The sequence below is a fragment of the Rhopalosiphum maidis genome, chromosome 2, assembly GCF_003676215.2.
Source record: "Rhopalosiphum maidis isolate BTI-1 chromosome 2, ASM367621v3, whole genome shotgun sequence".
Taxonomy (NCBI): domain Eukaryota; kingdom Metazoa; phylum Arthropoda; class Insecta; order Hemiptera; family Aphididae; genus Rhopalosiphum; species Rhopalosiphum maidis.
Window position 1 is genome coordinate 86004446 of NC_040878.1, and position 15003 is coordinate 86019448.

General features: G+C 28.9%; 1 protein-coding gene across 1 annotated transcript; it reads left to right on the forward strand.

The window, feature by feature from the left end:
* On the forward strand, positions 1–6047 carry LOC113551509 (kelch-like protein 18). Its single transcript, XM_026953778.1, has 10 exons — positions 1–672; positions 748–878; positions 950–1090; positions 2583–2778; positions 2846–3003; positions 3515–3651; positions 3726–3948; positions 4073–4289; positions 4808–4977; positions 5041–6047. The coding sequence occupies exons 1-10, from the start codon at positions 460–462 to the stop codon at positions 5264–5266; spliced, it is 1812 nt and encodes a 603-aa protein (XP_026809579.1). The 5' UTR covers positions 1–459; the 3' UTR covers positions 5267–6047.
* The last annotated feature ends 8956 nt before the right edge of the window (positions 6048–15003 follow it).

Sequence of the window (15003 nt, forward strand, 5' to 3'; positions counted from 1 at the left end):
TACTACAATAATATTGCTGCCCGCTACAACTGTCTCCATAACATTGAATTTAAATTTGTATTTTACGTTGATTCATTATATTGTTCAAGCCTCAAAAGTTTGCCATTTTGAAATATCAGTTTGTAAGTCTGTCGTGCTGTCGTGATATTCGATAAGGTCTATGGTTTACATGAATATTAAATACGCGATGTCGATGTGCCATTTAGTCAAGGGTTTCCCTTCTCATTTAACTTAAAGTGATGATATAATATTTGACATGATTTCACATAAAATGTAAGAATGTAACGTTTTAGCTATCAATGCATTATACATGTTTAATTATCTTAATTACCGATTTTCCATATTATCGACTATAACGTATTAACTTTAAACGATCTGTTTCGACTGAGTGATTGCTGGTAGATTTTTGTTTTGGCGTTACTGTCAGTTTCTGAGTAAACGTCTTTTAAAGACAGACTGATGCTTTTCGAGATGGCACTGACGACGATTGATCAGCAAAACATGACGTTCAATCCGGCCAAATTGCATTCTTCAATTAAGATACCGTTCCCGAAATCGTCATCGATCGAAAGCGAATATTTTGTATATCATCAGGCCGATCTGTTCTCTCAGAGTTTTTCGGCCATTGAGGGCATACGTCGTATGGGAAAACTATGCGATGTCACGTTGAAAGTAATTACATTTATAGTAAATTGCTAAATTGTTCATTATCTGTAAGGTATGGAACTATTTTTTTTTTTTATTTAGGTAGAAAATATGTCGTTTAGTGCCCATCGTGTAGTGTTAGCCGCCACAGTACCGTATTTTAATGCTATGTTTACACACAACATGATTGAAAGTACCCAAAAAGATATTGTGATGCATGGAATTGATCCTGAGTAAGATTTGTTTAACAATTATTAAAAAAAAGCTACCTATAAATGATATTTAATTTTTTTTTTAACTAAAGAGCATTAGAAGCCTTGATTAATTTTGCATACAGTGGTCGAATATCAATAAATGTTAATAATGTTCAGTCTCTATTAATTGGAGCCTCATTTTTGCAATTGAAATGGGTGCGAAATGCATGTGCGACATTCATTAAAGAAAGGTAATTAAAATTTAATTATTTGTGGTTACATTTTACTCAACAGCTATTTGTAATTAAATGGTTTTCGGGAGATGCATTTTTAAATATTGTAAAGTATTTCACATAATAAGAGATAATACTACTAGTTGGTACAATAAAAATAATAATTTGTAACTATAAAAATGTATATTAAGATTTTCAAGAAAAAAAATTAAGTATTTGTTAAGCGTATCAATTAATTTTTGATTATTCAAGGAATTATATGTGTAGTATACTAATAAAACGTACCTACCTGTATCTGTCACTGACTTATATAAGTCTATACATATTACATTTTTCTTGAAAATCTATTATATTTTTTATAGTACTAAAAATTAATAAAATTATTTTTGTAATTTGTGGTTAAATGATTACATTCACAATACATTATTTCAATCATGAGATTATTTATGTTATTGAGGTAAAGAAGGTAACTTAAAAGTAAATAACATTATTTAATTTAAGCCAATAAAGTTCTAGTATTAAAGTTTTTGTGCAATCTGTAAGATCAAGTTAACTACAGAATTTTATACTATAAAAAACATAATAATAAAAAAATAAATATATCCTACACAATTATTTAAAGAATTTAATGTTTTCTCAGTACAAAAATTATTCCAAAGAAATTCCCTTTATTTTGTATATAAAATGAATCTAATTAATTTAAAACCAACTTACTACAATAGAAGGCAATAAACAAATATATAGATCCCTATTACCCGCACGATTAAAGCAAGTCTATGTTTTTCCCATGTAGATTTTAACATACTGAATAAAGCACCATTGCATATCATAAATTGTAAATCCTATAATCAATACAAAAATCATGTTAAAATTTGGCTTATAAATTCATAACCAATTATATGAAATATAATGTGTATGATGTAAATCTAATTACCTTTTATTAAATTATAATAACAATCTATTGATTTTTTGATTTTTTACTTATATATATATATTTATTTTTTGTCTTTTAATGTTTCCATTATTATTCTTAATTTTTTAATGTTTATACTATTTTAATTACTTGGAATATTAGTACTCCAATTTCACAAACAAAAGATTTCCTCATTGAGCCATTATACTCGACAATTTTGTTTAAACTACTGTTATGTAACTACATATGGCTAATAAATTATTATTACTATGTTATTTTAATATTTGCACAGGTACTTATTATATAGTTTTATATTAAAATAATAAAATTAATATTAATATTATTGTAACAATTATTGAATTTTTAAAAATTAAAAAATATAATAATTAATTACAATAATATAATTATAATCATATTTAAAAACTTTAATATAAATGTGAAATAAATTTTTAACAATTAAATTATCATATTATATTTAAAAAATATGTATCAATATACATAAACCTAAAGTTAAAAATTCAAATAAATTCTGAATATGTATTTTAGACTTATGGTTTATTTACTTAATATTATGTACAATAATGTTTTAAATTTTAGGTTTCATCAAAATAATGTTTTAAAAGTACGTACATTAGCTGATTCATTAGGGTGTTATGGCTTAATGACTGATGCTAATAGATATATAGCTCAGTATTTTCCTGATATATCATTGTCTGAGGATTTCTTAAATCTCAATATTTCTGAAATAATAGATATAGTCAATAAAGATGAATTACAAGCATCTGAAGAACAGGTAATTTGATTTTATAATAATTAAGTAAAATCTCAATAGAATAAATACCTATTCAAATTTTTTTTAGGTATTCGAAGCAACTATTCGCTGGGTGAAACAAGAAGAATCGAGACAAGATTGTTTTCCTCAATTGCTTGCTGCTGTAAGATTGCCATTACTTTCACCTCATTACTTGGCTGATCGAGTTGCTACCGAAGAATTAATTAGATCATCTCATGAATGCAGGTTATAAATTGTTGCAGTACCTATATAAGTGTTCCTGGATCTATAAATATCAATTATTTTATTTTATTGGTAATGCATAATGATACTTAGAATTTTCATTATATTGCATTCATATTAACTTAGCTATGCACTTAATATGATTTAAAGTATTATATTATAAAATATATCTAATGTCTAAAAATCAATTACTGCAAGTGTGGGTGTTACAATACATTAAAAAAATATCATCATTTTATTTCTTCTCTTATTTTTTCAATTGATTAAAGAAACAGTATACAATTGTATAAAAATCAGTTCATATAAGAATATTTTAATAAAATATTTTTAATTAATAGATATTATCAATTAATTTATGAGTACATTTAAATAAGACAGTTACTATTAAAATTATATACTTATTTATACATGCTTTATACTTCCTACCAAATTTTGATCTACAACAATTATTACCTAGAATTTTGTTATATTGTAACAAGGTTGAATATATCACATTTATTTATTTATTGTTTAGAGATCTATTAGATGAAGCTAAAGACTACCATTTAATGCCCGAAAGACGACTTTTGTTACAAAGCTTTCGCACTAGACCTCGCTGTGTCAGTTATATTTGTGGACACATATATGCAGTTGGTGGACTTACAAAATCAGGTATTTGTGTGTTTAAATAATTTTGATAAAATATCTTACCTTTATAATAAAATATGAAACATTTTCGATTTTAGGTGATTCATTAAGTACTGTAGAAGTTTATAATCCCTTGACTGAACGGTGGGAGCTTGCAGAAGCCATGAGCATATTACGTAGTAGAGTTGGAGTAGCGGTACTAAGTAACAAATTGTATGCGTTTGGAGGCTATAATGGAATTGAAAGATTATCTTCAGTAGAAGTATTTGATCCTACAACAAAATCTTGGAATATAGTTTCACCAATGCATCGTAAGCGCAGGTTAGCTATTCTGATTTAATTTATTGAAACAAGAATTTGATTCTCTAAAATATATTTATGGATATAATTGTTCAGTTATCACATATAAAAATATTAATCTAATTAAAATTGTATTATATTTTAGTGCCCTTGGAGCAGCTGCTTTAAATGATCGATTATATGTGTGTGGAGGATTTGATGGAGTTAGTTCATTAAATATTGTTGAATGTTATCAGCCCGATTTAGATCGCTGGACAATCATTACACCAATGCAAAAACATCGAAGTGCTGGTGGCGTTGTCGCATTTGATGGTTATATTTATATTCTTGGAGGTCATGATGGTCTAAGTATTTTTGACTCAGTATGTTGATACAGTAAAAGTAAATTATTCATACTATATGTTATGCACTAAAAATTTTTAAAATCTGCATAATATCGAATATGCCATATAAATGTAAAAAAAAATGTATAATAAATAAAATAATAATCTACAAAATTTAAATAGAGTAATTAAATAACTAAAATCTTATATCAACAATTTTTATTTTTAGATATGATTTATAAATTAAGTCATCTTTCTTTTTCTATTGCAAACTTAATTATGTATATTTAAAGGTTAAAGTATATATAATTAAACAGACATAAATATACCTAAAATATGCATTAAAAAAAAATTCATAAAATATACAAAATATATGTAACGAAACTGCAAAAATTCTTTAAAATTCATTATACAATTTTGAGTGAAATTTAATTTTTATGCAATTCTACAAAACTAATACTAACTACATGATTCCATAAACGTTATCCCTTTAAAAATTATAAGAATTATTACAATTATTTTTGCATTAATGATAAATATTATATTTTTACTTATAGGTTGAACGGTATGATACATATACAGGTCAATGGCTATCTGTAACACCTATGTTAATGAAACGTTGTCGCTTAGGAGTGGCCACATTGAATGGTAAACTTTATGCATGTGGTGGATATGATGGATCAACGTTTTTACAAACTGTTGAAGAATATGATCCTCAGACTGACAAGTAGTGACTTATAAAACAAAGTTTAATCATAGTATACTTTAATTGACTATTATGGTTCTGTAGGTGGAGATTTGTGGCTTCGATGAATGTAACAAGGAGTCGTGTGGCATTGGTAGCCAATGCCGGAAAATTGTGGGCCATTGGTGGATATGATGGATTTTTGAATCTGCCCACTGTTGAAGTGTATGACCCAAAAGCTGATTGTTGGACGTTTGCCGCTTCCATGTGTGCCCATGAAGGAGGAGTTGGAGTTGGTGTCATACCCATTCAAGAACCCGAAGTTCCATGAATATTCCATGTACTGTGATTAATATAATAATAACATTATTACTATCTATAATATCCCAATGTAAGCGGTAGGATAGGTAGCATAATATTATGTTATTTGTAAAAATGAAAACAATCTTGTACATCATATTATATATTATGTTGACCAATCATTCTTGTGACATTTTGGAAGACAATATCACTGTGTTAACTATTTAATTGTTAATTAAACACTCATTCCAAATAGGGTACCAGGTGATATCATGAAAATATTTGTATTCAGTCCTTTAACATACACGTTAAAAAAAAAAATTGTTCTGCTCAGCTCCGTGTATTGTATGACCTTTGAAATATTTAAAATTTTACCATTGTTTGCCAGCAATTCAATATTGCTTTTTATTTGTTTTATTCGATGAAACCTTGTATAGAATATAGGTTTTTATCCTGTGATATATTTCTGTTTTATTTAGCTCCTATAGGTATTATTGTGTTGCCCACTTTTTGATATAAAATTGCTAAAATGAAAAAAGCATATGTGGCGTATTGTTGTAACCAGAGATTATTTTACAATATCAAATCAAACACTATATTTATGTATACTGTATAAAAGTACTTAATATTGTTGTTGAATTTATATAAATAATTTTAAGTTAAATCAAAACAAATTTTTCTAACATAATACCATAAAACTTGTTACTCTATAACTGTTGTTTTGTTTAAAAATGTATTACACAATGACTATTATTATAGATATACCTAATACATGTTTTAAACTCGTGCCACAATGTCGGTTTGTTTTTATTATTAGTTATATATATATGCACTTCATATTCTGTATATGTTAAGTTATGTGATAAAAAATGTTTTATTTTATATCAGATCCAATTAAAATATGTAATAAAAATTATTAACATACTTGTACTTTATGATATTAATTACATGACTAAAAAAATAAAATGAGACTTCTATCACATATTTACACTGTGTATTATTAATTGTCACAATAAATTCCTACTTGAAAAGTTAAAAACATATTAGTGTACCAGTATTTGAATAGGTACAATTTACTTTATTCTTTTTATAATTTATAGTAGTTCGATATTGTATTACAGTAAACCATGCCTCATTCGCGTAATGTTGTTGGGTGCATAACAGGAATACAGGATATAAATCTAATCAGTCTAATATGTTCTTAAGTTATATTATATAAACTTTTTTTTTTTTTAATATATTACCTCTGAATTATTACTAAACAATTATATTGTTTTAATGAATTCTTTTCATTTAATTGCAGATTCGCGACTAGAATCGAATAGCAACAGATACAACAAATATTGAGTTCCTATAGTGTTACTCCCCCTTAATAATACGGACATACTGTACAAAACACTACAAACCAAACTATTTTAATATTTGAAAAAAAAAGGAAATGATTTTAGTCCAAAAAAATGTTTGGAAGATAATGGAATGAAACGTTAACTTTTTTATGGAGGAAAATCAACAAAAATTAACCGTGAAGAAATACAATGTATCTAATTTTTTAAGGTAACTTAGGTCAAGTTGTGGCGCGCAGTTAATGGTTACTTCCAATATAGTTATATAAATCTTCATCACTGATAAAAAGGACGATTAGCATTGTAGAGTCAAATAAAAACTGACACATATTTGTGACAATAAAATGCAGTACATATGACTTTCTTACATGCCTCTAGAGATAGGGAATGGCCGAATAAAGGTATCTGCCGCCAAGGAGAATGCTAGTTTTTAGAAACGCAGAAACCTATGCTAAAGCCACCAACCACCCGGGTCAGTACGACCGTGTCATCTTTTTTACCAGTGCACCAGTCACATCAGCAACACCTAACACTGGATTCTGCGAGCGACAACTGGACCTCATTTTTTAACGAGCTAAATCAGTGTTGTATTCATTTGGATTCATATTGTGTTCAGAAAGTTCTTTGTTTCAGCCACTTTATTATATTACAGCACAATATATATATTATATACTAGCTGTTCCGTCACGGCGTTGCCCGTGTATTAGATGCATTAATAACGTGGAAAGCTCACGTCTATCAAACGGTTTTCAAAGTGTATTCGAATAAATACGTGTTTAATAGTCGCAAGATGCATTGGAAGTGAAATACGTTATTAGTTACAATAAACTATTATATATTTATTTATTAATTAAATAAAAAATTCCAGTTGACCCTATACAATAGTTGTATGTATTTTTATGATTCCATAAAGGAAAACCTATTCTCATTTCTCAGTATAATTTTATACTGAGAAAAAAATACTAAATTTTATATTTTTTATTTAGTAATTCACTCATCAACGCCTCGACCGAACTGCTGGGCTAGATACTTGAAATTTTGTACAAGGTTCCTTAAGCAATGTAAGGGCGCACCGAGAAAGGATTTTTCAAAATTCGACCTCTAAGGGGGTAAAAGGATTTTTTTTATATAGCTAAAGATATATGTATTTTTAATTGTTTAATAATTGTTTGTTATTTCTTCTAAGTGGTTGCTAGGATACTAAAAATATGTCTAATTACTTTAAATGTTTTATTTTTATTTTTTTACTGTGCGGCTACGGTGTTATAATATATACCATATTACCATCCCCTACTTCAACCCCTTACAGCCCTTTTTTAGTATTAAAATGTCCTTTCTCAGTGTCTAAAATATTTATGTACCAAATTTCATTTAAATTGGTTCAGTAATTCCTGAAATTAGCGCGTTCAAACAAACAAACTCTTCAGCTTTATAATATTATGTAGTATAGATATACCATATACATATACAGCAGCTGCGAGCCAGGTAAGGTACATGATTATATATTATACTTAATATTAATATTTTATTTTATGTACAAAAAATTTTATTATACGGTGTATTTCATCAGATTTTAGAATACATTACCTTGAGAACCCTCCAAAAAGTATGAGGGAGGCGATAGCGTGACTTTAACATTTTTATCTAGTAGGTGATATAACGTTTTCTGGCACTTAAGAGTAGGGAAGAATCCTCCAGATCATTTTCAGCCACCGTACGTGGCGGTGTCGGTATAGCAGCCGACTGCAGTTGGCAAAAAATTATAAACAATTACGAATTTTGTGGAAGTGCGTATAATTTCATCTCTGATAATGATGCGCGACGCAGTCCGTTCGTATTTGAAAAATAGTATAATTTTTATTTAATTTCTGGAAATTAAAAATAAATAACTCCTTATAAAGGTATTGCTTAGATCAATGGTCTTCAACCTTTTTGGACTCATGACCCAATTTTTTAAGCCTACATTTTTCGTGATCCACGTAAGCTTTGTAAAAAAGCTAAAATTGCTTAATGTATATTAATAATATATAATGTATATGTACTATTAAAACTGAATAAATAAAAATTACATTTTAGTAGGTATTTTCGTTTATTAATTTTCTAAGTTTAATAATTAAACAATTATTTTTTTACCTTATGTAATTTTATAAATTTAATTTTTATTTAAAAAAAAAAGACTTATGCGACCCAATTTTTAAGTTTACGCGACCCATCGGTTGAAGAACACTGTTCTAGTCAATAATCAAGAACTTTGGATCTGGACACGCCTAAACATTTGCGCTCTACAAATGTCAAATCACAATAATAAATAAACTGATCCTCGCCACCGAAAATCACTATCGATCCCGGTGAAATCCGCCACAACTAACTTTCTATGTTGTGCATCCTGGTGGTATCCGCCAATAATCGCGACACCGAAAAACCTGTCAGTGAGCAATTTATAGTATTTATAATCAATGGTAGTAACTATTTAAGACTAATAATGCCTGTGTTTAAAGCTAAAATGATCAAATAATATAAATACAATAATAATATACATTATGTGTCCGGCTTGTCCGGCGCACTTCACAGACAATTTCACTACATTTATGCGTAGAGCAACACATTAATGACAATAATAAATTACTATTATTTATTATTATGTCTAATCGAAGTGTTTTTTAACATAATACCATCGGCACCTGATTTAACTTGACGCTCGGTGTAGTATACCGTTAGTCGAGAATATAATAATACATAGCTGAATGGATGTTTTTAGTTAAAAGTATTTTGAAAAAGAATGTTAGGTCTTATAGGTACTCATATAATGTTCTTTTTTGTTAGAAAATTATAATCGTTTAGAAGTTTTATAAATGTTGAAAAAATAAATGATAATATATACATAACTAAAAATTAGTTGGTATTGTTCGAGTGACGAGTTTATTGGTACACTTAAAATAATATTTCGTTTTGGTGCGTTAAATGTACGTATAGCCGCCCGACAATTATTCACCATTCGTCTTTTGGTATGTAATTTGCACTGCCATCATAAAATATACACCGTTCGTCCGTGCGTCGACCTCGTGTATTATCATTTATCGTCGAACACGACGACTGCGACGCACGGAGAAAATGCTGCAATAAGTAAACTGCTTATGTCGGTATAAGTCAACTATATACGCGCGTTATTCGGCCACTCTGGCGGCATGGTGGTTAGCTGTAAAAGCGCGGTTAACGACGCCGCCCGACTACAGTACCAAATATTACGGTGACAGTGGCACATTACGACGGTGGCGGACTAAATGTATGCTTATGACACTCACAAAGAATGTGGCTTTCTATTGGTAAAATAATAATATAATATAATGTATATTATTTATTTAATAGTATAGATTAAAAATACATATATCTATAGCTATATAAAAAAACCTTTTACCCCCTTAGAGGTCGAATTTTGAAAAATCCTTTCTTAGTGCGCCTCTACATTGCTTTAAGGACCTTCTGTACAAGACTCTAGACCCAGCGGTTCGGTCTGGACGTTGATGAGTGAACAAAGAAAGTAAATAGATTACTTTAGAGTCCAGGGGTGGCCAAACTTTTTGATAAAGTTATACTGAGAAGTGAGATTATGTTTTTCCTCTGTGAAGTCATAAAAATACACGCAACTATTGTATAGGGTCGACTAGAATTTTTTATTAAATTAATAAATATATAATAGTACATTCTAAATAGTAACGCCGCTGCCGTCTAATGTATTTCGCTTCCATTGCATTTGCGACTGTTAAACCCGTTTATTTATTCGAATACACTTTGAAAACCGTTTGATCGACGTGAGCTTCACACATTATTAACGCATCTAATGCACGGGCAACGTCGTGACGGAACAGCTAGTAATAAATAAATATAATACATCGCCACCACAGCCACAGTCAGGATATATATGTACATAATATATATGGATTTCGTTCAGTATCGTCGTGCCACCGCAACTAGACTTCGTCGCCACCCAATGACATTCTGACCATTATTTGTGCGAGTTTCCGTAATCCCGCACGGGTGCACATGGTTCGCGCACATTTACTAAAATTACAACTCATTTTAACACGTTTTTACAACTCGTTTGCGCACAGATTATTTCTAGTGCAGTCACCCGTTTGCGCACACGTTTTCCTTCCCACTTATACAGGCTTAAGACTGTCAGTAAATATTTTAACTTCACTAGTGTAGTTAAAAACGTTAAAAACTACTGATCGCTTGTGTATATTTGTCAATTGAGCAACTACTGTTGCTTACTGTTGTTAGCCAAACAATTTACTAAAAAAAAAAAGAACCATATAGAAATAAGTAAATAATAATAATGACTTAGTTTTCATTCTTTTATAATTATCATCTTGAGTTGGTAATTTTTTTTAGATTGTTCGGTCGACTATGTAGATTTGTTATTTGAGTACTTGACTGGCTCAGTGTCAAAAGTTAAACAATTTACTAATAATAATACATGCAAAAACCTATAAAATATGTAAAAACCCCCAAAATATGCAAAAACCCTCAAAATATGCAAAAATTTGCAAAAGAAAATTTCATACTTGAATTCTCCATACTATAAAACGTATCTGTACATCACTCTGCTATGTCTTACATCACCTATGATGGATAATTTAATATACTAATACTTACAAAATGTTTTTTGGTAGACTCCTAATAATATAATTACGAATTTAAATAGTATACAGTGTAATAATAATAATAATTTAAAAATTATAAATTTATAATATTTTATTATATTCATTTTATTCATAATAATATAATATGTACGTACTACGTACATTTTGTAGATACACGTACGTTATATTAAGGTTACATTGCCAATCTCCAGTCACGGAGCATTGGGAATTAAGCCAGTGAATTGAACACAAGATAAATATTATTCAGATATTTGGAACATTTAATTTTTCGTATCACACTAGTACACTACTATACGTTTATACAATATTATTTTATAATATATATGTAAATAAAATATAGATAATAATAGTGTACAATTATTAATACTCGGTATTGGTTACATCACTATACTAAAATCTCGTATTTTTTTCTAAAATTTTTTGCTGGACAATAATAATTGTGTCTGAATATTATTTAAACTGTACACAATTAAGATATTAAACGTATGTAATATATAGAGCATAATGTCATATTATGCTCTATCACGTTAATAAAATGAAAAAGCTGTTATTTTATGTACTTCTGGTCATAATGAATTGTTGGAACTATAATTGTGTAAAATTGATATGTTCAAATGTAACTTAAATTTAAAATTTTCAGAACTTTCATACACTTTATAGTTTGTATAAATAGTTTAATATGTCATATTCGCACGTGTTGTCTCTGTCATACTAATGCATCTCATTGAAATTTTAACATTTAGCATTTGAAAATGCTTACAAGGTGTTTCAAAACTAAAGTACAAAAAACTGTGGTCGGTGATAATATTCGGATGGACGAAACTCGCAACAACGGACGATACACAATTATAATAACTATACAACTGATTTAATTTGAGTTTATAAAAGAGTAAGGCATAATGTATTATTATAATTTGTGTTATTATAATATTACACATAATATTTTTTATATTTTTATAATTTTTAATTATATCCACACGTATGAATGCATGGTATTTGTATTATCTATACTGCTGTTATTTGTTAATTTCTATACAATAAAATAAGTATAACAAATAAAACGAATTCATTGTGAAACTGTTGTCGGTTTAATGTACAATAATTATTCAACTGAATAATTGATATATTAATTCTAACAAAGTTTCATAATAAAAACGAAAGTTCATCGCAACCAATTTGTACGTTACATTGTTACCATTAGACTACCTGTCGAACCAACTTAGCAATTGACGAGAACCAACCCATAAGCGTCCGTTCTCTGAGTTAATATAAATATATATAACAATCGACGAGAATTCGTATACGAAACGAACATGCGCGTCATGTGGGTAGGTATTAGATATATTATTACGGGTTTACGCGCCTTATTGTCAATCTCCTCGAATCAAACTCGCTGGTCGATCGTAGGAGTTACTTTGGGAATAAAGGTGTTAGATAGGTATACCCGAATGTGTTGTGATCAAGTAAAACCACAAAGTTGACTCTGTACCTTTTATCCTTAATTAATTTTGAAGTTCTTCAAAGACGTTCTAGATCCCTGCGTTTCTACCTTTCTTTTTTTACTCCTATTAATTTACACGGCTAGTTATTTATCAAATGAACCGACGAAACGTCTTGCAGATGTTTTTAATGATTATTCACACACTTATAATCACAAAATACCCGGCAAACACGCTCATACACATACGTCTTTTATCTGTGGTACCTATAATGGTTGAATAACTACGAAATTATAATAATACACGTATAATTATTAATAGGTAATAATAATAAAACAAAAAATTATAAAAAAAAATAAGCGTATAATACATACCTATTTTCGTTTGGATGGATTTTTTTTTTTTTTTTGGAACATAATTTACTGTGTGTCGATGTGTGACTAAAAATTGTCATTAATTAATTTAATTAAATCACGACGCTTGTTCGATAAATATAATATATGATATTATATCTGTTGAACATTGACCTTTATTAATATTAATGTATAGATGTTATTTTAAATGCTTTTAACATTTCTGTATCAATGAAATATGTTTTAGAAGAAAGTATTTTAAAATACTCACGGAGGATATATATTATTATATTTATACACATACCTACATGTGTTATATTCATTTTAGAAATGTACAACATGAAAGCTGGGTTTACTGGAGTATTAATATTATATTTCAAGTTGAACCATTTCTTAAAGCTTTGAAAATTGTCATTTTATTTAAGCTTCCAGTTTCTAGAAAAATAATTACTAAAATATTGTAATACCATTAATATCATTTCAGGAAAATTAAATGTATTAAATTTACTGTGATTCGAGACCGAATTAAAACGATGTTTTTGTTGGAAAAATATCGTTAGTATTCCTATAAATGTATGAGTCGTTCAAGTGCATTTACGAAATAAATGTTAAACATAACATTAGTTTATACATTACGATATACAAGGTGGATTTGTTCGACAGTGTAACCTTGTGATTATATCGAGCGCCATCTTCGTCGTTATTTACTTTCGCGGGAGTAGGTACTATCGAACGTCTAAAAAACAAACTATTTCCGTTTAAAATTTGCTAGTGTAGCTAGGCAAAAATTGCGGTTTCTTTTAAGTCTTACATCGACCGAAAAAAAAAAATTTAAAACGTAACTGTTTTCAAAATAAAATGTATGGAAGAATATGAACGCCGTAAGTGACACCACGTGCATTATTGAATATTGACATATTTTTGTTGAAATCGATGTAGTTGACTGTTGTGTCATCGTGTTGGCAATGTCAAATCCATTTAAAGATACCTACCAACCCGTATTGCGCGTCACGGAATAGCGCGATAACACGGAAATTTTGTATTTTTTTGATGATAGATGCGACCGCACAAAATTATTTTAATCGAATAAAAATTATAAAATCAATCAAAACAATACATATAATATCATTACCATTTTACCAACACACCGTTTACATTTATCTCGATGAATTACGACGTTTGATATTATACCTGCAGGTATATTAATAACGTATTAACTTTTATAAATACACGCCCAGCCGGTGACAAAACCGTATATCGGATTCGGCTGCGACATTATAACATAATAAATGACGTTTCGAGAATTAATTCATTACCGAAGTCATTTAATATTTAAACTCGTCGTTCAAAAACAAATCCATTTGATATTATACGAAATTTATACATATAATATGGCCGTGCTGCCCAAAAACGATTCGTCAACGCAGCGCGGAAAAGCGAAACGGATAAAGGATAATTATATTATATTTCAGGGCGATTTTCAATTAGTTTTACAACATTTTGACGTTTTCGATATTTTGGCTATATCTGTATCGAGTCCCAGCGGATCGTATCGTATTATTATGAATATTATATGATGTAGGTACATACTCAGTTATGATTTAGGGCCGTGCAAACATGTACAAACATATCGATGCTATTGTAGAGGCTCTCGCACCGCAGACGTAAGCGCGAATAGGACGAACAAATCGATTGTCGTTTATAAAGCAGCGGATAAAGTAAGTGCCTTTACGTATGAATATATCGATTAATGTACCTTTCAAGTAAGTAGGTGTTTACATTGGAAAAAGAACAACCACGGTCATAAGAAAAAACGAAGTAAATACATGCTCTATTATTACTTGTTAGGTACTCAGAATAAACTTCGGATAGTGATTTTTGAAATACACTGAAATTTTTCGCAATAATTATGTTAAAATAAAAAATAAATAAACAAACAAACAAAAGAGTGATGTGTATTATAAAATCT